General features: G+C 41.4%; 1 protein-coding gene across 1 annotated transcript in view; it reads left to right on the top strand.

Moving 5' to 3' along the window:
* The window catches only part of LOC132683477 (uncharacterized), a 29,560-nt gene that overhangs the window by 926 nt on the left and 2,281 nt on the right, over positions 1-26,353 (top strand). The window contains exons 2-7 of the mRNA XM_078432570.1: positions 7,273-7,363; positions 10,828-11,003; positions 11,383-11,459; positions 18,173-18,360; positions 19,253-19,369; positions 20,203-20,366. Coding sequence (XP_078288696.1) covers positions 7,273-7,363; positions 10,828-11,003; positions 11,383-11,459; positions 18,173-18,360; positions 19,253-19,369; positions 20,203-20,310 — 757 coding nt within the window. The 3' untranslated portion in view covers positions 20,311-20,366. The remainder of the gene's footprint in view (positions 1-7,272; positions 7,364-10,827; positions 11,004-11,382; positions 11,460-18,172; positions 18,361-19,252; positions 19,370-20,202; positions 20,367-26,353) is intronic.

Genomic DNA, 26,353 nt, shown 5'->3' with positions numbered 1-26,353 from the left:
TAGAACTCTTAGTACTCAGTGTGTCCAGAATGGTGAGTGAGAGAGAGAGAGAGAAAGAAAGAGAGGGAGACGGAGACGGAGACGGAAAGGGAGTGTGAGTGAGTGTGTGTGTGTGTTGCAAGTACTTTAAGTAATGGAAAGTTCAAGGTCAGGAGGTACATGGTACAATAATAGAAACCGAAAACAGAAGCCATGGTACATCCAGGCCCCCAGGAACTGGGGTTGCAACCAAAGCAGCCCTGGGACTGACAGCAACAGGGGTTGACAGAGCTTCATACTTGTGCTCTGGAAATAGGACTTTGCTATTCTCCATGTGCTGGTGCTCACATTGCCGGCACATTTATTTTTTCTACTTTTTGTTTCTTCCACCTTATAGTTTCTCTTCCCTCATAGTGTCTGTTTCCTCCTAACTTTGACCTATAAAGTCCCAGCCCCACCTATTCATTTCCATTGTAAATCATTTCTAATTCAGTTCTTGATAGACCTACCTTTTCCTCTTCCCTTGCAGTTTGAGAACAAGAATCTTTTTCAACCACAGTCATCTACAGCTGAAGAAAGAGAAGGGGAAGTCATGTGATATAAAAGCCACCTAGGGGCGCCTGGGTGGCTCAGTCGGTTAAGCAGCCAACTTGGGCTCAGGTCATGATCTCACAGCTTGTGGTTCAAGCCCCGCTTTGGGCTCTATGCTGACAGCTCAGAGCCCGGAGTGCTTCAGATCTTGTGTCTCCCTCTCTCTCTGTCCTTGCCCTGCTTGTACTCTGTCTCTGTCTCTCAAAAATGAATAAATGGTAAAAAGAAAAAAAAAATTTTTTTAAGCCACCTAAGCTTTAGCAAGAGCTGTGAGTGGACAGTTTCCTGTAGAAGGGACTGTGGGCATGGAGGCACCATGACTGACATCCCTACTATAATGCATATGTGAGCATGTGTCTAGCACAGGCCAGGAGGCTGGATGACAGGGCAGATAAAAAATAGGATACTCTAATTTTATTTTATTTTTTTTTCAATATATGAAGTTTATTGTCAAATTGGTTTCCATACAACACCCAGTGCTCGTCCCAAAAGGTGCCCTCCTCAATACCCATCACCCACCCTCCCCTCCCTCCCACCCCCCATCAACCCTCAGTTTGTTCTCAGTTTTTAAGAGTCTCTTATGCTTTGGCTCTCTTCCACTCTAACCTCTTTTTTTTTTTTCCTTCCCCTCCCCCATGGGTTTCTGTTAAGTATCTCAGGATCCACATAAGAGTGAAACCATATGGAGGATACTCTAATTTTAGAAGTCAGTATGAAAATATTATTCAGCCATAAAAATAAGGGAAATCCTGCCATTTGCAACAACATGGATGGACCTTGACAGCATTATGCTAAGTGAAATAAACCAAACAGAGAAAGACAAATACTATATGATCTTCCTTATACATGGCATCTAAAACAAACAAACAAAAACCCCTGAACTCACAGAGAGAACATAGTGGTGGTTGCCAAAGGCAGGAAGGGGTGGGGGGTAGAGGAAATGGGTGAAGGTGGTCGAAGGTACAAACTTCCAGGTATGGGATAAGTCCTGGAGATGTAAGGTACAACATGGTGACTACAGTAAATAATATGGTATTGTATATTTGAAAGCTGCTAAGATAGAAAATCTTAAAAATTCTCATCGTAAAAAAAAAAATTGGTAACTACGTGTGGTGATAGGTGTAAACTAGACTTACTGTGATCATTTCACAATTTATACAAATAACAAATCATTCGGTTATACATCTGGAACTAATATAATGTTATATGTCAATTATATCTCAAAAATAGTCAGTAGGAAATTAGTTACAAGAAGGTGACATGCAATATGACAGCACTGTTAGCTTCTTCCAGGAGCCCTGCTTTTTTGCCCTCAGCCAATGCATCAGGTGCAAAGAATTACCAATGCAGTTGGCTCCAAGTGTAATGTCTGTGGTGGCTGCATTTAGGTTCTTTATATAGACATTTGGAAAATGAACCTCTGCTCTGCTCCAACGTCAAGGGCAAGGATAAGACTTGTTTTCTTTCTCTGCTCCTCATTCCTACTTGGGTGGGTGTGGAATCTGGGACATTACTGTTACTCCAGTCCTCAGCAGAGCTCATCTAGGGTGAAATAAGGGTAGGAGCAAGTCTTTGTCCTCATGGCAGCTGGCTTTCCCCAGGCAGCTGTTGTCCCCCAGGATTTTCATCCTCTACTTCCCACAGAGAGGGCCAAGCCCCAGTGGCAGCTGTTGTGATTTCCAGAAAGCACAGAACTGGGGCTTCCCTGCCCTCCCTGCATCTCCCATGGGTGTCCATCCAAACGCACATGTTCCTGTTTGGAAGCTGAAGGTGTGAGTAGCTTTGAAAGTGACTGAAAGGAGAAATGTGTAGATTCATAGATTGACAGAATTAGTTCAATAAAACACCCCTTTTATTACTCAGGAAGTGGAGGCACAGAAAAGTGATGAGGTGACTTGCCCAAGGTCATAAAACTCCTCATTCTGCAATTTATTCCTGGTGGAGAAGAAATAGAAACCATATTTCATGTTTCCAAGGCTACTGCTCTTCCTTCTACCTTAGAGGTTTGAAGAGGAACTGGCTTCTGCTTTCACACATTTTAAATTTTGATTACTCCTGGGGTGCCTGGGTGGTTCAGTCGGTTAAGCGTCTGACTTCAGCTCAGTTCATGATCTTGCGGTTTGTGGGTTTGAGCCCCGTGTCGGGCTGTGTGCTGACAGCTCAGAGTCTGAAGCCTTCTTCAGATTCTGTGTCTCCCTCTCTATCTGCCTCTCCCCTACTCACACTCTGTCTCTCTCTCTCTCAAAAAGAAAATAAAAACACAAAAAAATTTAAATTTTGGTGACTCCTGTTTGTTCTCCACCCACTATTCGTTATTAGAGTGATGTTTTGATTCTGTGTTATTATAGGCAAGGACCCAGCAATGCCCCAACCCTGCCTTGCCTCCTACTTCCCTCTCCTCTTCCCACCAGGCTCCAAGGAAGCTAAGCACAATAAATAATCATAGATTGTGAAGCAAAATACCTCTTTATTAACATGGCCCAGGCACACATACTCCAATGTATAGCTCTCTGGTAAAATATTAAGTGCGGCTTTCTTCTTTTTGGGATATCACTGCCCTCTGACCATACGTAAAGAGGAGGAAGCCTAAGAAATAGGGGAACTGTATGGCCAGGTTTGCACAACAGGCTTTGGCTTATTTGCTCACCCAAATGCACATTAGGAGAAAAGTAGGAGATGAGAAGAAACTGGCTAAGCCTGATCCATCTAGAAGTGATACAGGAAACACAAGAGAGGAACACAGGAGTTCACACCGTTGAGTGAATACAGCCCATATTAGTAACCTGACGCTGTGTAACAAATCAAAACTTGGTGACTTACAGTAATGATCATTATTATCTCCGACAACTTCTGTGGGCTGGGAATTCAGACGAGGCATTGCAAGGATGACTTTTCTCTGCTGCACAATTTCTGGAGTCTCCACTGGAAGACTCAAAGACTGAGGACTGGACCTATCTGAGAAACATTTGCCTACTCACGTGTCTGGTAGTTAGCTATCTGTCAGGACACTCACATGTGGCCTCTCTATGTATCTTCCCCCAAACATGCTAAGTGTCCTGAGAGAGAGCTACCAGGAAGTCATATTAACTGTTACGATGCAGCCTCAAAAGTCATGCAACATCATTTCTGTGACATTGGTGTAGTTGTGGCAGTTACGGAGGTCTGCCTACACCCAGAGGGCTCCCCCTGGTCTCCACAGACCCTGCCTCATGATGAAGCATGTTAATGTTACATTGTATGAAGACCATGAGAGAGGAGACATTTTAGGAAAATACAATCTGCCACATGGTCCAATCAATGTCTTGGGCTCTGACCATTCAAATTAGAAACTTCCTTACTGGAGCATCTGGCTGGCTCAGTCAGTGGAGCATGCAGCTCGATCTTGGGGTTGTAAGTTTGAGCCCCACATTGGATGTAGAGATTACTTAAAAATAAAACCTTAAAAACAAAAACAAAACTTCTTCCTTACTGAGTGGGGAGTTGGAAGAAGGGTGATCTGAGATAAGCCCAGATGGGAAGAGGGCTTAGAATTTTATTTCTCACAGAAACACCACCGTATTCCTACAGATATTAATTTAAAGACTCCTATTTCAATCTCTTCATAACTCCCTTACCTTGGCCAGAAAACAAATTCAAACAAACTGTCCAGTTTTGACTTATGCATAGCACTGGGTTGATAGGTAAGAGGATATGTGGATATTCAAGAAGGACCCTTGCCCCATCAACCCTCCTCCAAACAAAACAAAATAAAACCTAACACTATATCATACTGTCTGAGAAATCCATGGGAAAGTTAATTTATCTTGATATTGTACCAAGTGTTAAATTCAAATACAATAGAAGTTCTATCTTATTAATCATGTATACCTTAATGGAAGTTCATTTGGGTTTGAACTGGGGGAAAAGGGGAAAAGCAATGGATTGAGAAGCTGGTAAGGATAAGGCAGAGGAGAAAGGAAAAGCAGAAGGAGTGGAAGCTATAGTTACCTGGAAATTGCTGTGTTACATTTCACCACGGCCCAGTTCTGGAAAACATTTTACATGGTTTTCCAGCTGTAAACCCACAGTATTGGCTTGGGGACCATAGATCCTCCTCTACCTCTCACCCAGAGACCAACCCTGGAGGCCAGTCTTCCCCTTCATCCTACCCCTCACAAGAAATGCCTCTTTCCTCTGAGTACTCCTACAGAAGGGACTAGGTAATTCATATTTTTAAATTAAAAACAATAACTATCATACTAACATTGATCAAGAGCTTACTATGTGCCACATACTATTTTAAATGACCACAGTATCTTCAAATAATCTTTACAAAAATAATCTCTGAGCTAGGTGCTGGGAACCACCCCACCTTTACAGATGAGAATGCTGGAAGCACAGAGATGTTCAGTAACTTGCCCAAAGCAGCCCAGCTGATAAGGCCTAAAGCTGAGGTTTGAACACAGGCAGCCTAACTCCGGAGTCCACGCTCTTAACTATTGCATTATGATATAGGGAAACTTCATACAACCCAGTTATCAGGAGGAAAGATCATTAATAAAGAAGACCTTTATTAATAGTAAAGATGAACACAATAAACTAAAACCCTACATAAAGTATTTAGTGAGGGGAAAAAGTAGCAAGTCAGGAGTAGGAAAAAAATGAAACAAGGGGTCCCTGGGTGGCTCAGTCGGTTAAGCATCTGACTTAGGCTCAGGTCATGATCTCATAGTTCACAAGTTCTGGCCCCACGTAGGACTCTGTGCTGACAGCTCAGGGCCTGGAGCCTGCTTCTCTGATTCTGTGTCTCCCTCTCTCTCTGCCCTTCCCCTGCTTGTGCTCAGTCTCTCTCTCTCTCAAAAAAAAAGTAAAACATTCAAAAAAAATTTTTTAATTAAACAAGAATATATATAAATAAAATAAAAAAACAAAAACAAATTAGTATACTACCACCTCACACCAGTCAGAATGGCTAAAATTAACAACTTAGGCAACAACCGATGTTGGCAAGAATGCAGAGAAAGAGGATCTCTTTTGCACTATTGGTGGGAATGCAAACTGGTACAGCCACTCTGGAAAACAGTATGGAGGTTCCTCAAAAAGTGAAAAATAGAACTACTCTATGACCCAGCAATTGCACTACTAGGTATTTATCCAAGGGATACAGGTGTGCTGTTTCAATGGGGCATGTGCACACAAATGTTTATAGCAGCACTATTGACAATAGCCAAAGTATGGAAAGAACCCAAATATCCATTGACGGATGAATGGATAAAGAAGATGTAGTATACATACACAATGGAGTATTACTTGGCAATCAAAAAGAATGAAATATTTCCATTTGCAACAACATGGATAGAACTAGAGAGTGTTACGCTAAGCAAAATAAGTCAGAAAAAGACAAGTATCATATGACTTCACTCATATGTGGAATTTAAGATACAAAACAGATGAACATAAGGGAAGGGAAGCAAAAATAATATAAAAACAGGGAGGGGGACAAAACATAAGAGACTCTTAAATACAGAGAACAAACTGAGGGTTGCTGGAGGGGCTGTGGGTACAGGGATGGGCTAAGTGGATAGTGGCATTAAGGAAGACACTTGTTGGGATGAGCCCTGGGTGTTATATGTAGAGGATGAATCACTAGAATCTACTCCTGAAATCATTATTGCACTATCTGCTAACTAACTTGGATGTAAATTTAAAATAAATAAATAAATAAATACATAAATACATAAATTTAAATAGCAAACAAAAAAATAGTAAAAAGTGGTTTGTGTGTGTGTGTGTGTGTGTGTGTGTAAATGATTATTATCTCAATCAAAACAAGGGGATAAATATGAATTAATACGATTAGAAATAAGAACAAACTATATTTCTGATTGTGTGCTTGCTTACAAAAATATAAAGCATCAAAAAGAAACATAAGCGGTTAGCCCACAAAGATGCCTGATCCTGGTGGACATGAAAATTTTCCAAACTTTCAAAGAACAAAAAAATTCCTATGTCACATAAACTTTAAATGTGTGAGTGTTTGCATGTGTATGTTGTAGCTTAACCAACTTATTTTATAAAGTGAAAATGATTGATTTCAAAATTTGAATAGGAAACTGAAATCAAATTATAGGTAAATCTCATTAATAAACAAAAACATTAAGATCGTATGTTAACAAAAGGAGAGAAAAATATTTTACATGTGCTAGTCACTATGCTTAATTCCAGAAATGCAAAACTTGTACAAAGAAGTAAAAACAATATAGCACATGATGTTGGATATATAAGTTTTATCCAAAGAGATTTTAATAAGCTGTTGGCTATAATTCTCATCTCTTCCTGATGAAAAATTTTAAAATCAAGTGTTAATAATTTAGAGATTGCTTTTTTGTCATATGGAATTTAGTTTAGTAATTCATCAGAAAGGTGGATTTCTGGTCAGCATTGTTTAAAACCATTTCTCTTATATGAGAATATATCCTTTACTCTGGAGAAAGCATGTGCAGGAAGGAGGACTGGTAACAAGAAAAATATTAGCACCTCAGGGCAGGGACTCTCATATTTACAGACTGTGGCACTAGGGATCCAGGATCCAAGGAGAGATGAATTCAAGAGGCTCACATGGAGGAAATAACTTAGCAATGCCCAGGAAAAGGGAATAGGAACAATTGCTTCCAAATGCCCTAATGATATACTTTTTTTCCTTTTTGCTTATTTTTCTTTCAGCTGCCTCCAAACTATTTTTATCTTCAGCCATTCCAAACAGGAAATGAAGGCAATGTTAGCAATGTTGGATTGCCAGTCTAAACATGATGGAGTATGCACGGAAAAGAAAGAGTCTATTTTATTCTTAAAGAAACACACATTGGTTTTCTCAGTCAGGATTTGTTGTTCTAGAAATGCTGTCAGTAACTATCAAGAAGAAAATATTATGTATAAATGTTGGAAAGGAAGAAACAAGAGTGTCTATTTTACAGATGGCATGATTGCAGACCTAGAAATCTAAGGAAATCAACCAAAAATTACTGAAAGTAATGAGTTTAGCTACAGAACTGACACTAAAAATGTTGTATATATGTATATATAATATTTATGTATAGATTGCATTGAATTATATGTTCACGTCAATATATATGCTGATATAAAACCAGGGAATACAATAAAAATGGATTTCTATTGTTGCTATTACAACAAAAACAGATTAAATGCATGGGGATTGACTTAATTTGTGGCAAGGATTATTCAGAGAAATTATAGAGAGCGTAACATATTGAGTGCTATGCCTGCTCCTAATTAGGAAAGTAAATATAATAGTATTCTCAAGGTTAGTCTGTAGATTTATCAAAGCCTCAGCAGGTTAACGTACCTAACAAACAAAGAGTACAATTCCTCTGGTATAATAACAAGAAAAAATCCAAAGAAGGGTTATTTTAAGAAATATAATGATTATAGACTTATCCTACTTTATATTTTGTGTTAGTACATTTTAAAACATAAAGTGATAATCATGAAGGCAATAGGGCACGACATTGAAAACATAATTAAATCAGAAAAAACAGATGTAATGGATTCATTCAAAGAGTTTGAGTATGACAAATCAAAAGTAATACAGTGAGGAAAGGAATCAGTAATAAATGCTACTGAGACAACCAGAAATTGGTATAAAAATCATTTACTTATGCAGTACTTAAGAACCAAATTGGAATCCGTTCATTTGCCAGTCTATGGCAAGTCTTTAAAATTCCTAAGACTCCTTTTACTCTTGGTATGGTAGGACTTATAACACCTATGTTTGAAGATAGTTTTGAGGAGTAACTTAATAATGTATGTAAAGCATTTAGCACAGTGCCAGGAACATAGTGAGTAATATTATCCTGAATCAGAGCGTTAAATACAAACTAGAACAAACTGGCTAAATGATCCAGAAATGTAAACAGGAAAACATTTATCCCAGTGGTGGAGAAGAAACAAATTTCTAATCATAGAAGCATGAAGAACATTATCAGAGACAAGACGGACAAACAAAAACTTAAAAAAAAACCTTTCAAACAGAATGTATTATTGAGAATAAATACATATTATTGAGCTCCTAAGTGAGGTGGCTTTGGAAAGAGTGTTGCCAGCCAAGGTAATGGGGGGAAGGTAGTGGGGGTAGGTGGGAGTGTGGGGGTCGGTGCTGGACTAAATTTGAGGATGGTCTGAAGTCTCTGTTTGTCAAAAAGCCCTATCCTAGGGGAGGGGTGTGCCCAGGGCTTTCTTTACATGAACCCAAAGGATCTCAAACCCAGCAAAGGTGGCCCCCTCCCTGTTCTAACACCTCCTTCGGCTAGGTTTATCCAGAGCCCTGTGGTCCCTTCTCCTCCAGCTTGCAGTCCAGAGGGGCTTCATGTGGGCAGGACAGGTTCCTGGTTCTCCCAGTTTGCACTGCCAGCTGAGCCCCTCTCTCTCTCCACAGAGGCTGCTCATCCGGCCCACCTCCAGACAGTCCAGCTGCCTCTGCCAGCCTCCTCCAGCCTGCTCAATGGTCCCATCCGTGTCCTGTTTACCCCTCCACCCACCTAATTAATGTCATTGCCTCACCTTTTTTTTTTTTTTTTTTGCTCTAGTAATCCCAAATTGTATGTCATTCCCACATCCCCACCCTGACCAATACACCTTCTGTATTACTCAGGGTTCTTCAATACATGAAGAGATTTTTCTTAAAATGTTTATTTATTTTGAGAGAGCGAGTGAGCGAGCAGCAGAGGGGCAGAGAGAGAGAGGGAGACAGAGAATCCCAAGCAGGCCCCATGCTATCAGCCCAGAGCCCAACGCGAACCCATGAACCATGAGGTCATGACCTGAGCCGAAATCAAGAGTCAGACATTCAACTGACTGAGCCACTCAGGTGCCCTGAGATTTTTTGTAAGGAATTGGCTCACACAATTATGAAGGCTGAGGAGCCCAGACCCAAGAGAACCAATGGTGCAGTTTCAAAGCAAGGAAAGCCTGAATGCAGAAGACCGATAGCCCAGTTCTGAGACATAAGGCAGAGAGAGAATTCTCTGTGCACTTGCTTTTTTCTTCTATTTGGGCCTTCATGGAGGAAGCCCACCCACAGTGGGAAGGGCATTCTGCTTTACTAAGTGTATCAATTCAAATGCTAATCTTACCCGAAAAACACCCTCCCAGACATACCCAGAAATAATACTCAACCAAATCTCTGGGCACCCCAGGTGGTCCAGTCAAGTTCACACAAAAAATTAGCCGTCACATTGGGGCGCCTGGGTGGCGCAGTCGGTTAAGCGTCCGACTTCAGCCAGGTCACGATCTCGCGGTCCGTGAGTTCGAGCCCCACGTCGGGCTCTGGGCTGATGGCTTGGAGCCTGGAGCCTGCTTCAGATTCTGTGTCTCCCTCTCTCTCTGCCCCTCCCCTGTTCATGCTCTGTCTCTCTCTGTCTCAAAAATAAATAAAAAACGTTGGAAAAAAAAAAAAATTAGCCGTCACAGACTCGCTGCGCAGTTCATACCTCAAAGCCTTTGTCTAGGACTATTCCCTTTCTCTTCTTCATCTGGATAGTTACTTTATCCTTTATGACTCAGGTAACTCCTCCAGGCAGGCTTCCTTGACACATCCTAGCTGAACCAAAAGCCCTCTTCCAAGCATCATAGCAACCCACCTGTGCATTTCTCCCTGACTAGGTTGCAAATTTCTTGTGGGCCAGAGACAGTCATAGCTCTTGGCCGTCCTTGTTCCTAGCACGGTGCAGGCCCACGCTCATCCTGGGGAAGGTTTTGTGCCATCTGCTGCTGTCTATTTCACTGCTGGCCACTAGTCTGACATCACTGTTTGTCCTACTGAAGCTGCTCATACGATTTAGACAGTGGTTCTTAGCCCTGATGCACATGGGAATCTCCTGGAGAGCTTATAAAAATACCAGGGCCAGGTTCCCACCCAAAGCCAATTAAATCAGAATCTCTGGGGGTGGGCCCAAGTATCCATACTTTTTCAAAGTTCCCCAGATGGATTTGCCCATGCTGCCAGGATTGAGAACCATCAATTTAGGACATAATTCAGAGCTTCAGGGCCACACTAAGAGATGATTGCAATTCTGAGTCTGACTGGGCAGATGGGGAAGGGCACCCTGCTGATAGGGTTGCTATGCAGGGATTAGGGAAGTCAGGAAGCATCTCAGCTCCCTGTCAGGGCCTCCCCCTCTTAACCCCCCCCCCCCCCCCCCCCCCCCCCCCCGGCTGAATGCTTATAGTTAGTTATCACTTTCACATGTTCTTGAAGGCTAGCTGTTTAAGCCCTGTCTCCTGGAGCTGGCTTTGAATGCTGCCTCACTCATTCACAGGTTCGCCTTTACTCCTAATGAGGGGGATGGGGCCCTTCATTTGGCATTACGGTACTTCATCCCTTGGGGCCTTCCCTCTGGAGCAGAAGGGTTGTATGGTAGTAATGAGGAGGGTCCAATGTGAGCCTGAAATATATATAATTTTAGGGACCTTTTTAAGAAAAAGAATACAAATTTACAAGTCACAACATTGCTAGGGCCCTCCCAAAGTTTGGGGAAGGGTCAGTGCAAGTGCTGCAACCTGAATTTTAAGCTTCAGCAGGTTCAGAGCAGACCTGCTTCTGAGACTAGTAGCTATGATTTACTGTGTCAGTCTGTACCAGAGACTTTTCATTTATGGCTCTCTTTACAACAAACAAGCAAGAATGGGTTATCCTAATCTTACAAAGGAGGAATCCCTGGTTCAAAAGTGTTTGTTCCTTATGTGGAAGTCACATATGTGGAAGTCACATATGTGGAACTCGAATTTGATCTAGTTCTGGCTGGTTTCTGGACCCAGACTCTTTCCGTCACACCAGCAGATCTCAATATCTACAGAGGTTGTGTATGCCCTGGGGCCTGGGATCATCATAAGAGGTAGGCAAATCTATAAGCACACCAAGTATTGTATGCATGTTGACAAATTAAGGCGGCTTGCATATATATATGGAATGTTTTCTACATTATATAGATGCTGTTGTAGTTAGAAATCATTTTAAAGCACAAGTGTTACTTAATAGCCTAAATCGCAGTCTCCTTTCTCAATCAAGAGATATGAAAAGTACAACTCTTATATGAGCACTTGCAGAACTTTTAAAAAAAATTTTTTTTTTAACGTTTATTTATTTTTGGGACAGAGAGAGACAAAGCATGAACGGGGGAGGGGCAGAGAGAGAGGGAGACACAGAATCAGAAGCAGGCTCCAGGCTCTGAGCCATTAGCCCAGAGCCCGACGCGGGGCTCGAACTCACGGGCCGTGAGATCGTGACCTGAGCTGAAGTCGGACGCTCAACCGACTGAGCCACCCAGGCGCCCCAAGAACTTTTTTATTTTAAAAGGGATCCTGGTGCTGGAAAGGTTTGGAGGGACTCTTCTCAAATAGTGGTCTCTAAAATGAGACATCACAAAACAGTCTGTTAGGGTAAAGGAAGACTATATCAGAAATTCTATCTATGTTTATTCTTACCCTTACCTTTAAAAATATCCATGTATGTTTATGTTTCATAAGGTATATACACGTTTGTAATTATAAATAAGTGCATATTGCATGACATAAAAGTTAAGAGCACAGACTCTGGGGTCAAACTGTCTGGGTTAAAATGTTGGGTGTGCGTTTGTATGTCCTTGGAAAAGAATATTTTCTGTGCTTCAGTGTCCTCACCTATAAAATGGAGATAATAATACCTGCTGCATAGAGTTGTCAAAACTGAGTTAACGCATGCAAGATATTAAGAATAGTGTCCTGCAATAGAGTAAGTGCTGTGGAAGTTTTTTTTTTTTCTGTAATTAAAACAATGATTATTATGCATATATTAAGGATACATTCTCTCTCTCTCAACCAAAAAAGGTGTGATCTTAAAAGTTTGGCAATTACAGCTCTAACAATTCAACTAACTATTGTAGAAGCAGAGAAACAAATGAATCTGGGGCAGCAGATCAAGACACGCCCCCCCCCCCCCCCCCCCCCAAGCTGCCTCCTCCTGCTTAAGCCAGATTCTAGCTTTGGGATCTGGGCTAGCACTGCCAAACTGCCTAACTACACAAGAGTTAAAAGAGGCACTGATACGCTGGAATTATTTCTCTTTGTGTTGTTCTCCTGCCCAGGAATGGGAAACAGACTGCTACAGAGAGCTTCCCTCTGAAAACTGGGGGTGGAGAGACCAAATAACAAGGCTCCACTTACTGCAGCTTCCCACTCTCTCCTGGAAGAAGAAAGGGGTCTGTGTGCCGGGGGCCCCTCCCCTGCCAGCAGCCTGGCAGAACAGCTGCTGATCCCCTGCCCTGAGATCCCTCTTGCCTCATCTCCAGGCTGAGGCACCAGGAAGTGGCAACATCAGCTTTAGAGAAAAAGAGAAAGAAGTACATTGAGTTTTGCTGATGCTGTTGACTTTTCTTTCCTCTTTTGCTCTTTCCAGGGACAATTTCACAGTCTGTATCCTCCTGAAGCCTCAACGCCCTCAAGCCAAGAGGTCAGCTGGTCTGGCTTTCCTCACTTCCCAGATGCTATCATCCAGATTCCCTTCCTCCTGAAGGAAAATCCCTGAAGACCCTTGCTAAGTCCCAACCCCCACTCCAGGCTCCTCTCTCTCATTGGGTCTGCCTCTCATTTACTCCAGATAGATTTATAACTTATGCAAATACATGTAGATGATTAGGCAAATGATTATGCAAATGACGCCTTTCCTTTTCTCCATCCCAATTCTGGTAACACTGGGAGAAAGGAACAATAGTGATTAAGTCCTGACATTCGAGACAAACATGGATAAACCCTGAGGGCATTATGCTAAATGAAATAAGTCAGACACAGAAAGACGAATACTGCATGATTTCACTTATACATGTGGAATTTTTTTAAAAAACCAAACGCACAGAAACAGAGAGTAGATTGATTGGTGGTTGTCAGGGGCTGGAGGGCAAAGGTGATCAAGGTTACAAACTTCCAGTTATAAGCTGAATAGCTTCTGGGGATCTAATGTACCGCAAGGTGACTATAGTTAACAATACCGTACTGTATATTTGAAAGTTGCTAAGAGAGTGGATCTTAGATGTTCTCACCACACATGAACCAAAGGTAATTAGGTGAAGCGATGGATGTTAACTAACATTATTGTGGCAATAATTTGTAATATATGCATATATCAGATTATCATGTTGTAAGCTTATATGATGTTATATGTCAGTTATTACCTCAATAAAGCTGGAAAAAAAAAGGATTAAAAGATGAGAACTAGAATCAACGTGTAAACGGCAAAGAAGCTCTAATTTTAATCTAGAAAATAAAACATAATGGCTATTTCACAGCAAAAATTTATTTCCACAGAGGATAAAATAAAGGAGGTCTTTGATCCTTAAGTTTCCATGAAAGCCTCACATCTGTAGCAAATTATAGAACCTGGCTCCCTATACCCATTGCGTTTTCCCACTGAAATTAGTGATTCTTAGGAAATGGTCAAGGGGACTAATTTCTGTATTTTATCAGGACCTCATACTGTTACATTGGTGTATTATACACTGAAAAAAATCCTGAATCTTCTGCCTAATAGACAAAATATCTTCATATAAAAAAACATAGGTCCAACTGTTCAATTTCTATTTTAAAAACTCTTGCCCTATTTTAAACAGTTAATAAAGCTGGCTTTTCATGAACCATGTAAGAATAAGTAACCGTGTTTTTAAATTGACATGATATTATAATGCTCACTCTTATAGACTTAACAAAATCTATGATTCAGGAGTCCTGCTAAAACTTCTGGGAAAGGTTATTGGAAGCCAAGCACATGCTGACCGCTGAGAATTTAATAATTTCAAATGCTGTTGCAGCTGAAATTCTATCTCCAATTTCCACCTACTCAGATTGTCTATTATTTATGAAACTGACCCTCATCACGTCCACACACAAGCCCTAGGAGCCCACAGAATACTTTGTCTAAAGTTATAAAAACAAATGTTATTAGAGAACCATCCTTAAACATATGAATTATATACTATTGCTTAGTTAAAAGAGAACCCCTAAATTGGAATTTCTTAGAAAACTTCTTAGCAGCGCCATCTAGTGGGGAGTGCAAAAAAAACCCCAGTCTGAATACAGCCAGTTCTTGGAATGATTTAAATTTTACTTAATAAAGCTTGTTCCATTTTCTGACATAGAGCCTAAATTATGAGATAGTCTTAAGGACTACTTGGGTAATAGAAAAAATAGTAGTATAGCAAAACTTAGATTTTCTCCAACACTTCAGATTTCAAATTTCCATATATTCTAATAAATATTCTTGAATTTTGTATTTCTTTTTATGTAATGTTATGGTCTTAAATAAAGAGAATTTGTTAGTTACACCACAAAATGTAATTTGGTTTTTAGTTCTTTGTAAGCATTCTTAAAATTTTTTTAACATTTATTCATTTTTGAGAGACACAGGGTGTGAATGGGGGAAGAGCAGAGAGAGAGGGACACACAGAATCTGTGGCAGGCTCCAGGCTCTGAGCTGTCAGCATAAAGCCCAACGTGGGGCTTGAACTCACCAACCGTGAGATCATGACCTGAGCCGATGTCGGACGCTTAACCAACTGAGCCACCCAGGTGCCCCTCTTTGTGAGCATTCTTAAATTTAAGTCACAAATTAGGAAACATTTTATTGGATCATGTGTTCTAAAGTCAGGGGTGGGTAAACAAGGCAAAAGTTAGGTGACCAATGGAAATTTAGTTTTTACACAACATTATGTTAAGCTGTGCTAGACACTTTTTAAACAGACAATTGATCATCAATGTTTCTATCCAAAATGCCTGCCTTCTAGGAGCTTACATTTGGGGAGGGAGCAGAGAAAATAAGCAAAGAAATATATAATATTTCAGATGGTAATTGTGCTATGGAAAAAATGCAATATTGAAGAAATGGGAAGAATAGGGGAAGGGAATTGTTGTTATTGTATGTGGTATAGGCAGAGAAAGATCTCACAAGGTGACATTGAAACAGCAAAAGAAGAGAGAGAGAGAGCAACCTATGCAGATAGCTGAGGGGAGTGAGTTTCCGGTAGACAGAATAGGAAGTGCAAAGGCCCTGGGGTGGGAGTTTGCTTGACATATTCTGAGAACACCAAGGAGACCAGGAAGTTATGGGGCCTTGAGGCATTGCAGATAATCTGATTTTTTTTCTAAAGGAGATGGGAAACCACTGGAGGATTTTGAATAGAAGAGTTGCTCTGGCTGTTGTGTCAGTAAGGGCATAGTAAAACAAAGGCTGAAGGAAGGAGTCCAGTGAGGATGTGCTTACCCTAGGTGAGGAATTATAGCTTGGATCCAGGTGACCACAGAGGAACCAGTGGTAAATACTTATATTCTGAATATATTTGCAGGTACAGCCACTAAGATTTGCTGGTGGATTTGATATGGAGAGTGAGATAGAGAGAAGAGTCAAAGATGACACTAAGGTTTATAATCTGAGTAAACGACTGGATGGGACTGCTACTTACTGAGAATGAGACAAGCTTTAGGTAAAGCCTGTATGGGGGAGTGGGGGCTGACAGATATCAAAGAGCTCAGTTTTGAAAATTCTAAGTTTTGGATATCCGTTAAACATCCAAATGTATATTTCAAGTAGACAAGACAAATGGGAGTTGTCCAGGCTGAAGGTGTGAAATTAGGAGTTTTCAGTGTGTTGATGATATTTAAAGTCATGCAGCTGAGATCATCAAGAGAGTAGATGTACATAAACAAAAGAAGAGCTTTAAAGATTGGGCCCCAAGGCCTTCCAACATTTGGAGGTGAGAGAAATAAAGAACCAGCAGTGGAAACCAAGAAGGAGGCTAGTGAGGTGGAGGAAATTAAGAGAGGGGTCGGATCCTGGAACGGGGTGAAGCAAGCTTTGTAAGGAAGAGGGAATGATCGATGAGTCAAGTAGGATAAAAACTATGATTGACCATTGGACTCAGCAATAGAAGAGCATTGGTGACCTTGACCAGGCAGTATTGGGAGAGTGGTGGGGATATAAGGCTGATTAGAATAGGTTCAAGAGAGAATAAGAGGAAGGCAATGGGAAGCAAGGAGAATAATCAGTATGGAAGTTTTACTATGAATGAAAGAAAAGTGTTGGGAGCTAGAAGGGGAGACAGGATCAAGATTTTTTAAGACAGGAAGAAGGTTTTTTAAAATATTTTTTAATGGAAAATATTACAGCTTGTTTGTAGACTGATTGGTAAGAAGCCACAGAGAAAGGGAAGTTGGGGCAGGAGAAAGAGGGAAGGGTTGCTGGGAGAACGGATCTGAGTAGGTGAAAGGGGATGGGATCCAGAGCCGAGTGGAGGAGTTGGGTTTTGACAAATAGTTCGTTCACACAGAAATAGGAGGGAAGACAGGATACATGAGCACAGATGCAGGGAGGTGGGTATATGTGTTGATGGCTGCCTGTGGAAGTTCTCTTCTGATTGCTTCTATTTTCTCTGAGAAGGAAACAAAGACATCAACTGAGAAGGAGGATGGAGAAGGCAGTGATGGAATTCAGAATAGGAGGTATGAACAGTCAGCCACAGGACTGGGGAAATGAATGGATGAGGAAATGTAATAGGATAGCTTCCTTGAGGTTAGTGGCATTAATTTTTTAGTGACCACCTCCTTCTCTGAATTCCAATACTAATGTTCTACATTATTCATTTCCCCATGACACATTTCATTCTATTACTGTTTATCTGATTTTGAGAGTCCTATCTCTTTTTTTTCCCAATTATTCCTCACCTGTTTGCAAAAGGGTCTGAGACAACTCACATGCCATAGAGAATTATTTAAAACTATGTAACTGAGGGCTTCAGAAAAAAAAAAAAAAAAAGCTATACGTGTGGTCCAGTACTGCAGCCACTGTTTGGGGAGATCTAATTCTCAAGTACAGTGCTATCCAATCTGCAGAGTTAACATACCGAAACCCACATCCTTCCACCTGGACTGTACCACTAATAAAGGTGATATTAGGCCCCCATAGTTACTTTCTGATTTATTCCTTAATTTATTCGGAAGCTTGCTGGTGAAGCCATTCATTGGAGACCCCCTTGAAGACCCTAAGAATTTAGGCCAAGGAGATGTCGGGATAGTCAGAAAATATTTTGAGACTAGAGAAGATTCTGCTGATTGGGAATTGAGTTCCTTGAGGATTCAAGGGAAGGATTTGGAAAGTTGAGGAAGACAAGGCATCAGATAGAGAGATACACAGAGCTGCGTAGGGCCGAGAGTTCAGGGATGAAGTGAGAGGTGGCTGGGGGTTTGGGCTTTCTGCAGTAAATGACCAAAACAGGGATAAGGTACAAAGAGAGTAATATGCATACATGGCAAAGCTGTGTATTGAATGCTGTGGTACACTGCCCACATCCCTCCTTTTAGTACCAAGGCACTTACTCCCTTAGCCCCCAGGGATGTTGGCTGCTGGGAGAGGCCAAGGACCTGAAGGTAGATAGATACCTTGTTCAAGGCCATGCCTCACTGGGGACAACCCACATTTGAAAGCGAGTAAAGGCATGCAAATTCAGGAGGCCCGCTGAAGCTTTGCTGTACCTGCCTTGCAGTTCAACTCCTCCTTCAGCTGAGTCTTGCTTTCTTCATTCCTTTACAGATGTTGTTACCCAGAGCACTCAGCAGCAGACCTTCTGCATGGAAATCTCATCACCAGAGTCTCTTTCCTGGGGATCATGGCCTATGACAGATGCTAACAGAACTAGTCCCAGGAAGCAAACTCTAAAATGGGATTTTGGAGCTGCGTTACAAACCAGGCAACTGACAATGAAAACGTCATCACTGGTGGTAAGTAGAATATCAAAAGCTTCTAGCATGCTGTAGCCGTGCAAAAGTTAAAATTTTCATCAGTGGAGAAGTTGAGGTGGGATATCCACAGAAGGTAATGAGAGCAATACCTCAGGCATTTGAGAGGTTTATAGGAAGTTGTAATTACATGGAGTCAGATGGCTGTTGCTGGGGGCTACTGCTGCTCTAGAGAAATACAATAAAAGGTGTGAAGGTCATTAATTACCAATGTAAGATGAACAGTGAGTGTCAGAGGCCTCCCCTGGCAGCGTGTAAGAGACTCACCTCCTGTAGTCGCAGTGCAGGAAAAACAGGATCTAGCCGAGGACTACATTACAATGGAAATGGAGTTCCAGAGAGGGCTGGATTCTCATGGCAATTCTGCTTTGCCAAAGTTAGGGCCTTCATTGGGAAGAAAAGGGACCCTGTGCCTTGGAATGGGGACATCTGGATCAATGAATTTGAAAACATAAAATTCTGTGAAAGAGAGCTGCCATCCTTTCTAAAGACTTGTGATTCCGCACCCCCACACTTTGCTCCAAGACAATTCGGAGGCTTCTGTTCTGCCAGACACATGCCCAGCTCAGGAAATATCTTCCTTCCTGGCCACCAGAAAAATAATTAGAGTTAAGTCACAAAATAACCCATTCAGGGCAGTGCTGAGACTAAGGGAAGGTTTTATAACCCCAAGGATCTATAGGACTAGCCAACATGTACCAGCAGAAACCAGGAGAGTATGTTTGGGAGTGGGTCCTGAGTGTGCCGGATCAAGGTGAAGGCAGACATAAGCGTTGGTAAAGAGAGCTTATCAATATGGAAGCATTCTCCGTGATAGAGAATTTAATGCCTAGGCAAAGACTCTGGGACACATTACTAATAGACTGCTAAGTAGGCTCTTGGAGGCTTGGAGAATGTGATGGCACATACTCAGCGAAGTAGAAATCCCAGAACCGTCATGGCAGATGGTGGAAGAAGAAGGAATCAAAAGACTCGAGAGAAGTGGCTTCAGGTAAGAATATGTATGGGCAATGGCAAATTGCCAAATGGTCAGGTGGTTGGTCAGGGCCTAGAAGGAAAAATATTGGAATATAAGAGACAGCAAAAACTGGGGAACTGAGGGATGGACCTCTGGGAATGGGTACAAAGTGTGAAGAGCTGTGTGTTAATATCATTCAGAAAACTTCTACCACAAAAAAGTAATCAAACAAACAAGTAGGTAGAGTGGCCAGGCCTGCTGTCATTAATGATCCAGTCCTTGCCCACCTTATTTCGGGCAGAAATAGCCTGTAAACAGAGTGGGCTTGGCCGTCAGGATGGAAGGTATTCATGAGCCCATCAGAATGGACTCCCACTCACCAACGCTAATCTAGCTGCTGAATGTACAACTAGCACCAGACATTGTACTGTCCTTTGAGACCAACCAACCACTTGGTGCTAACCCGATTACATTGGAACTCTTCAGTCAGCAGATCAGTGATTTATCTTGACTGAAACTGACACACCCACGTGTGTGTTTTCCTTTCCTGATTACAGGGCTTCATTTTCCGAGGACTTAGAGAGGGTCTGAACCAGTGACACAAGAGCCCACATAATATTGCATCAAAGGACACGCTTTAAAACAAAGGTGATATGGAAGTGGCCATTTGACCATGGGTTCCCTACTTTGGTTACATACCACAACACCCAGAAGCTATTAGCCTTCCTAATAGAATAACATCTCTTTGAAGTTACTGTTGAGGTAGCAGCTCAGAGATGATAATCTGTGAGGATGGGGTATGGTCCTCCGGATGCAGTTCACACCCTAAATCAATAACCATTAATGTGGTGCTATGTTCCTAATAGGTAGAATACAAGGTTATAGGAAACAAAGAGTGGAAACCGATATGGCCCCATCTACCGTCACTGCCAGTGACCCACTTGGAGAATTTTGCTTACTGTATCAGCAACTAACACTGAGATCTAGAAGTCCTGGTTCCTAGAGAGGAAATGCTTCCACCAGGGACAGAGTAAGAGCCTTTTTCCACTGTATGTGCACTCAGTCACTGTTGGTTCTTTGTGCCAAGGAAAGGAGTCACCACTGTGGCATGGGTAATTGACCCTGATCACAGGAGGGGGCACACTGCAGATAAAACATCATCAGGGTTAAATAGAAAATCTGACAAACATAATTTAATTAAAAACCTTGAGCTTACAATAGAATCCCGTATTTATCAAAGAATGCACATTCTTTTCTAGCACACCCAGAATATTTATAAAAAATGATGACATGTGAGATCAAAAGAAACCTATTAAATGAATACCAAGTAGCATGTGGATCAATGGTTTCCAAACATTTTGGATCACACCCCTTCATTGTCGTAGTTTAGATTCCCTGGGAAGCTGACTCTGTCATGGAGATTAGTGTGCAGAATGTTTAGGGAGTGTTCTTGGGATTCATACCTGTGAAGGAGAAAGGAGGAAGCAGGAATGAGGAGAGGGAGAACTTGAGCTTCAATGCCGTATGGATGAAGGCCTCAGACCAATGCCACTGAGAGCTCTAGAGCTGTCAGACCTTCAGAATTACACAAGAGGACCTGGCACTTATACTCCTGCACTGAGCACTCATTGGATGCAAGACCCCTTTGGAAGAAGATGTGACTTTGAGCAAGGCAATCCCCAAAGAAGGCCATTTTCTGGCTGCACTGCTGGCAGCTAGGAAAATAAATCTCTCATTCTTTTTAAAAACAATTTTTTTTTATTTAACGTTTATTTATTTTTGAGACAGAGAGAGACAAAGCATGAACAGGGGAGGGTCAGAGAGAGGGAGACACGGAATCTGAAACAGGCTCCAGGCTCTGAGCTGTCAGCATAGAGTCCGACGCGGGGCTCAAACTCACGGAGCGCAAGATCATGACCTGAGCCGAAGTCGGCCGCTTAACTGACTGAGCCACCCAGGCACCCCAATAAATCTTTCATTCTAAAGGAGGATCTGGGTAAAGGATCACTTACATCTTAGCATACATCTCTAACATGTAGGATGTTTGTAAATTGGATATTTTTGTTACTATATTGATGTGTACACACATTATAAAACATGATAAGATAGAAATTTATAAGTGATGAGATAATGATGAAATAATGTTAAAACCTGTTTTAATAGGTGATGGTTTCATACTATTATTAACTAATACCATAGGACACAACACACACTTAGGCCAAGCTTCATCATGAATAGTAGGTTATAAATCAACATTCCTAATAATTTTTTTGATCATTTCAAAGCTCTTTGATCAATGTCTTGCCAGATCTGACTAAATAATTCTACCTTGTAATGTACCTGACAAAAAGCTGGTATCAGACCTAACAGCTCTGGAGTTTTCTTGTTTACCTTTGTTTGCATTATTTGCATTATCTTTAATTGTGCTTTCTTTCAAGGAATCTTTTGTGAGGTTTCGTGTAGTTAGATTAAATAATGAAGTCTAAATATCCACTTACCCCAGCATACATATTCTGCAGTATTTCTTAATATGCTGGCAGCGAATGAAAGAGGAGGAAGCCACTGTGAACCTTTTATATGTGTTAGAACTCACCCTCTCCCTGCAGGATACTTCACTCCTGACATAGGGCTGTCTGAGATGCAACCTGGGCAGGCTGACGGTGTCTACATGTGCATGAAATATTAATAACGATTAATTTGTTTTTAGACAATCCTATTTCTAGTACTTTCTGCCTGTACCTCTACGAGTCATCTGTTACACTTCCTTGGGTAGGGGCACTCCATTTGGAGGTCTCTGACCTACTGAGCAGAAGGTTTGTGTACTCCAGTTTTAGCACCTCCCTTGTGGTCAGTGCACAGAGATACTGCTTCTTAACTTACTCTTCTTTTCCTTTGTGCCATTGTTGATCCCCTTTCTTTCTGATAATGCAAACTTTCTTTGAGTGTTTTTGTCTCTAAGTAGAGTCCATTTGAGGTTCAAGTAGGCTTGTGAGGCTGTTTCCTACTAAATGTTGATTTAAAACCCTATTCTCAGTTTCTTATTGGGCATCTCCATGAACTGCCTACAACAATTCTAAGTGAAACATAACATAAAAATTTATGAACAACTCAATATCAGGTTGAAAATCATATCACACTGGGAAATTTTTTTTTTCCTTAAAACAAGACATCCTGTTTAATGAGACTGGATTCTCAATCCTGCCTGTGCATCCGAATTACCTATGGCACTGCGAAAAACAAGAACAAACAAACAAACAAAAACAAAGACCCACTGATTCTTGGCCCTACCAGTGATAACGAAAGACCTGCAATAACACTGGCTTATTTACACATGATAGGAATTGATTTCTCTCTTACATAAATGACTGTTGGAAGGCGAAGTAGCAGCTCTGCTCCATGAGGTCTTTGGGGACCAACCTCTTAACAGCCCTCCATTCTGCTATCCCTAAGGCATGACCTTTGTCCTCCTGGCCTAGCTTAGTGGTTGGACTCCAGCTGTCAAACCTGTGTTCCAGGCAGCAAAATGGAAGAGGGGACAAAAAAGAAATGAGCAAAGGAAGCACATCATGTGAATTTTAAGGGAGGTCCCCCAAAGCTGCCATGTGATGCTTCCATTTGCATCCCATTGTCTAGATCGCAGTCACATGTTCACAACTGGTACAAGAGAAGCTGACAAATATATTGTGTATTTTGAGCTATCAAATGCTCAACTAAAAAGTGAGAAGTTCGTTACTACGGAAGAAGAAAAACATTGGGGGACAGCCAACAGTCTGCCAAAACGTACAAACAAACAACTCTCTAGGCCTTGGCAGGCTTCGGGAATCCAAATGCATCTATGGTTGGGTTGGAGAAGGTTTTGCCCTACCCATCCGAAGGATTTCACATTATGGCTAGAATTAGCAACTGCTGCCTCTTAGAGAAGGTGGAATAACCCTAACTACAGTGAAAGATGTGCACGAGAGAGATTGCATCAGCTCTGCTCACGTCATCTTATTAGATGCTTTCAGGCACTCATTCTGCTAGGCTATTTCAAGTTTGGTGAAAGACAATAAATAAATATTACAATTGAAATGCCCTGGAATACTCTGGACAAGAATTAAAAGCTCTGCTCATCTCTCTCATGTTCCTCTTTGTCAGAATGCTAGAAGAAAAAATACTAAGATGAACAGACAAGACAAAACCTTTGTAAAACTTTGGTTCCATTGGAGACACCCACCTAAAGAGAGACATTACCTTTACTTTTGTCAACTAACTTTTGTTTAGAAAGATACTTAGAGCAGGGCACCTGGGTGGCTCAGTCAGTTGAGCATCAGACTTCAGCTCAGGTCATGATCTTGCAGTTCATGCGTTCAAACCCCATGTCGGGCTCTGTGCTGACAGCTCAGAGCCTGGAGCCTGCTTTGGATTCTGCGTCTCCCTCTCTCTCTGCCCCTCCCCGCTCATATTCTGTTTGTCTCTCTCTCTCAAAAATAAATAAACATTAAAAAAATTAAAAAGAAAATATTTAGAGCGATAAACAGAAGAGTTTTTGACTTGAAATCTCTACACAGTACCCTGGAAACAATACAGGGTGTTGCCCAACTCCAGGGGATGCTATTCACAGTATTTCTAGGTGAATGGCAACCCCTTGGAACACAGTATGAATGGTGTCCTCACAGTTGTATAATGTTGCTGTCCTGCTAGGAAGCAGCGTAACTTGTCTATTAATCTCAAAATTATAAGGTGGCAAGATAAGTAGATGGCATTGATAGTCCCAATAATCAAAGTCTATTTTGTTCTCGCAGAAAGCTATTATTTAACATAGTCCAGAGAACTTAGTTTCTATTCATCTCATCAGTGGCTACCAAGAAGGTCCAGCCAATCTAAGTAAGCCTACAGTATTTCTGATTTCTAGGTGCCTATTTTATTTTATTTTTATTTTTTTTTTAATTTTTTTTAACGTTTATTTATTTTTGAGACAGAGAGAGACAGAGCATGAATGGGGGAGGGTCAAAGAGAGGGAGACACAGAACCTGAAACAGGCTCCAGGCTCTGAGCTGTCAGCACAGAGCCCGACGCGGGGCTCGAACTCATGGACACGAGATCATGACCTGAGCCGAAGTCAGACGCTCAACCGACTGAGCCACCCAAGCGCCCCTTTATTTTTATTTTTAAATATTAATGTTTATTTATTTTTGAGAGAGAGGGAGAGAGAGCATGAGTGGGGGAGGGGAAGAGAGAGAAGGAGACACAGAATCCGAAGCAGGCTCCAAGCTCTGAGCTGTCAGCACAGAGCCCAACGTGGAGTTTGAACTCTGCAACCGTGAGATCACGACCTGAGCCAAAGTCAGATGCTTAACTGACTGAGCCACCCAGGTGCCCCAACTAGGTGTCTATTTGAAAGACAAATGTTAGACCCTAGGAATTTCAGGTTCCTACCGTGCTGTGGAGTATGATTTGCATACACACTTCCGAAACATCATTAATCAAGGGAGTTTAGGATTCCACACCTTATCTCTCACACACACCTGTTCTTGCTAGAAATGAATAAGTAGATAGCAACTGCAGCTGCACAGTGGCTTTACTGATTTAAGGAACATCATTAGTCTCATCTTTAAAGCTGGAGTATTATGGCAAAGCTTCAAGCGTGCTTCTAATATATAGTTCTTTTCAGAGTCAATTGCCATTAGGACACATTTTTAAAATGTCATTCAGAAGCTGTTTTTTGTTTTTTTTTTTTTTAAGATAGGCAGTTTTAAAGTTATCATCAACAACAACAACAACAACAACATAAGCCTTTTAAGCAAGTGCATTTTCAAGGATGAAATAGAATATCCTGGACAGGTTTCATCATATTAACCACTGTTGTATGTAGGACCCAACAAATTTAAATGAGGTTTGATATAAAATAAGAAAAAATGAACTCCCATTTCTTCTTTCCACATTATATAGAGAATGTTAGTCCTTAACTTTTACTGGGTCACAGACACTTTGAGAATATGATGTAAGATAGGGTATGTCTTCTAAGAAAGACACTCAGATACATATACACAAACATTAGTGTAAATTTTTAGGGATTATTGACTCATAAAATCTACTCATAGACACTTTAGTTTCAAAGCCCCAATCTAGAGGGTAGTGTAGTTTTAAGAACTCAGAATAAAATCCACTCAGGGACGCCTGGGTGGCTCAGTCGGTTAAGCGGCCGACTTCGGCTCAGGTCATGATCTCGCGGTCCGTGAGTTCGAGCCCCACGTCGGGCTCTGTGCTGACAGCTCAGAGCCTGGAGCCTCTTTCAGATTCTGTGTCTCCCTCTCTCTCTGCCCCTCTCCTCCTCGCGCTCTGTCTCTCTCTCTCTCTCTCAAAAATAAATATTAAAAGGGAAAAAAAGAATAAAATCCACTCAGTGTCTAAAGAAGAAAAAGTGTGTGTATGTGTGTGCATGCACTTTAACATTAATTTGAAAATAAGTCACCTTGCAGACCAAGCTGCAAGAAATTACAGAAATATTTTCTTTTTTTTAACGTTTATTTATTTTTGAGAGACAGGGAGAGAGAGAGCGTGAATGGGAAAGGGGTGCAGAGAGAGAGACAGAGAGAGAGACAGAATCTGAAGCAGTCTCCAGTCTCTGAACTGTCAGCGCAGAGCCCAACGTGAGACCCCAATCCACAAACCGTGAGATCATGACCTGAGCCGAAGTCGGACGCTTAACCGACTGAGCCCCCCACCAAGTGTCCCCAGAAATCTTTTCCATTGTTGTCTTTTTTTTTAAGATTTTATTTTTTATTTTATTTTAATTTTTTTAATGTTTATTTATTTTTGAGAGAGAGAGAGAGAGACAGACAGACAGACAGACTGCAAGTGGGGAAGGGCAGAGAGAGAAGGAGACATAGAATCCAAAGCAGGTTCCAGGCTCTGAGCTGTCAGCACAGATCCCTACATGGGGCTCGAACTCATGAATAGCAGGATCATGACCCGAGATGAAGTCAGACACTTAACTGACTGAGCCACCCAGGTGCTCCTAAAGATTTTATTTTT

The sequence above is a fragment of the Panthera onca genome, chromosome C2 (assembly GCF_046562875.1).
Source record: "Panthera onca isolate mPanOnc1 chromosome C2, mPanOnc1 haplotype 2, whole genome shotgun sequence".
NCBI classification, from domain to species: Eukaryota; Metazoa; Chordata; class Mammalia; order Carnivora; family Felidae; genus Panthera; species Panthera onca.
This window is presented reverse-complemented; position numbering and strand designations above follow the sequence as displayed.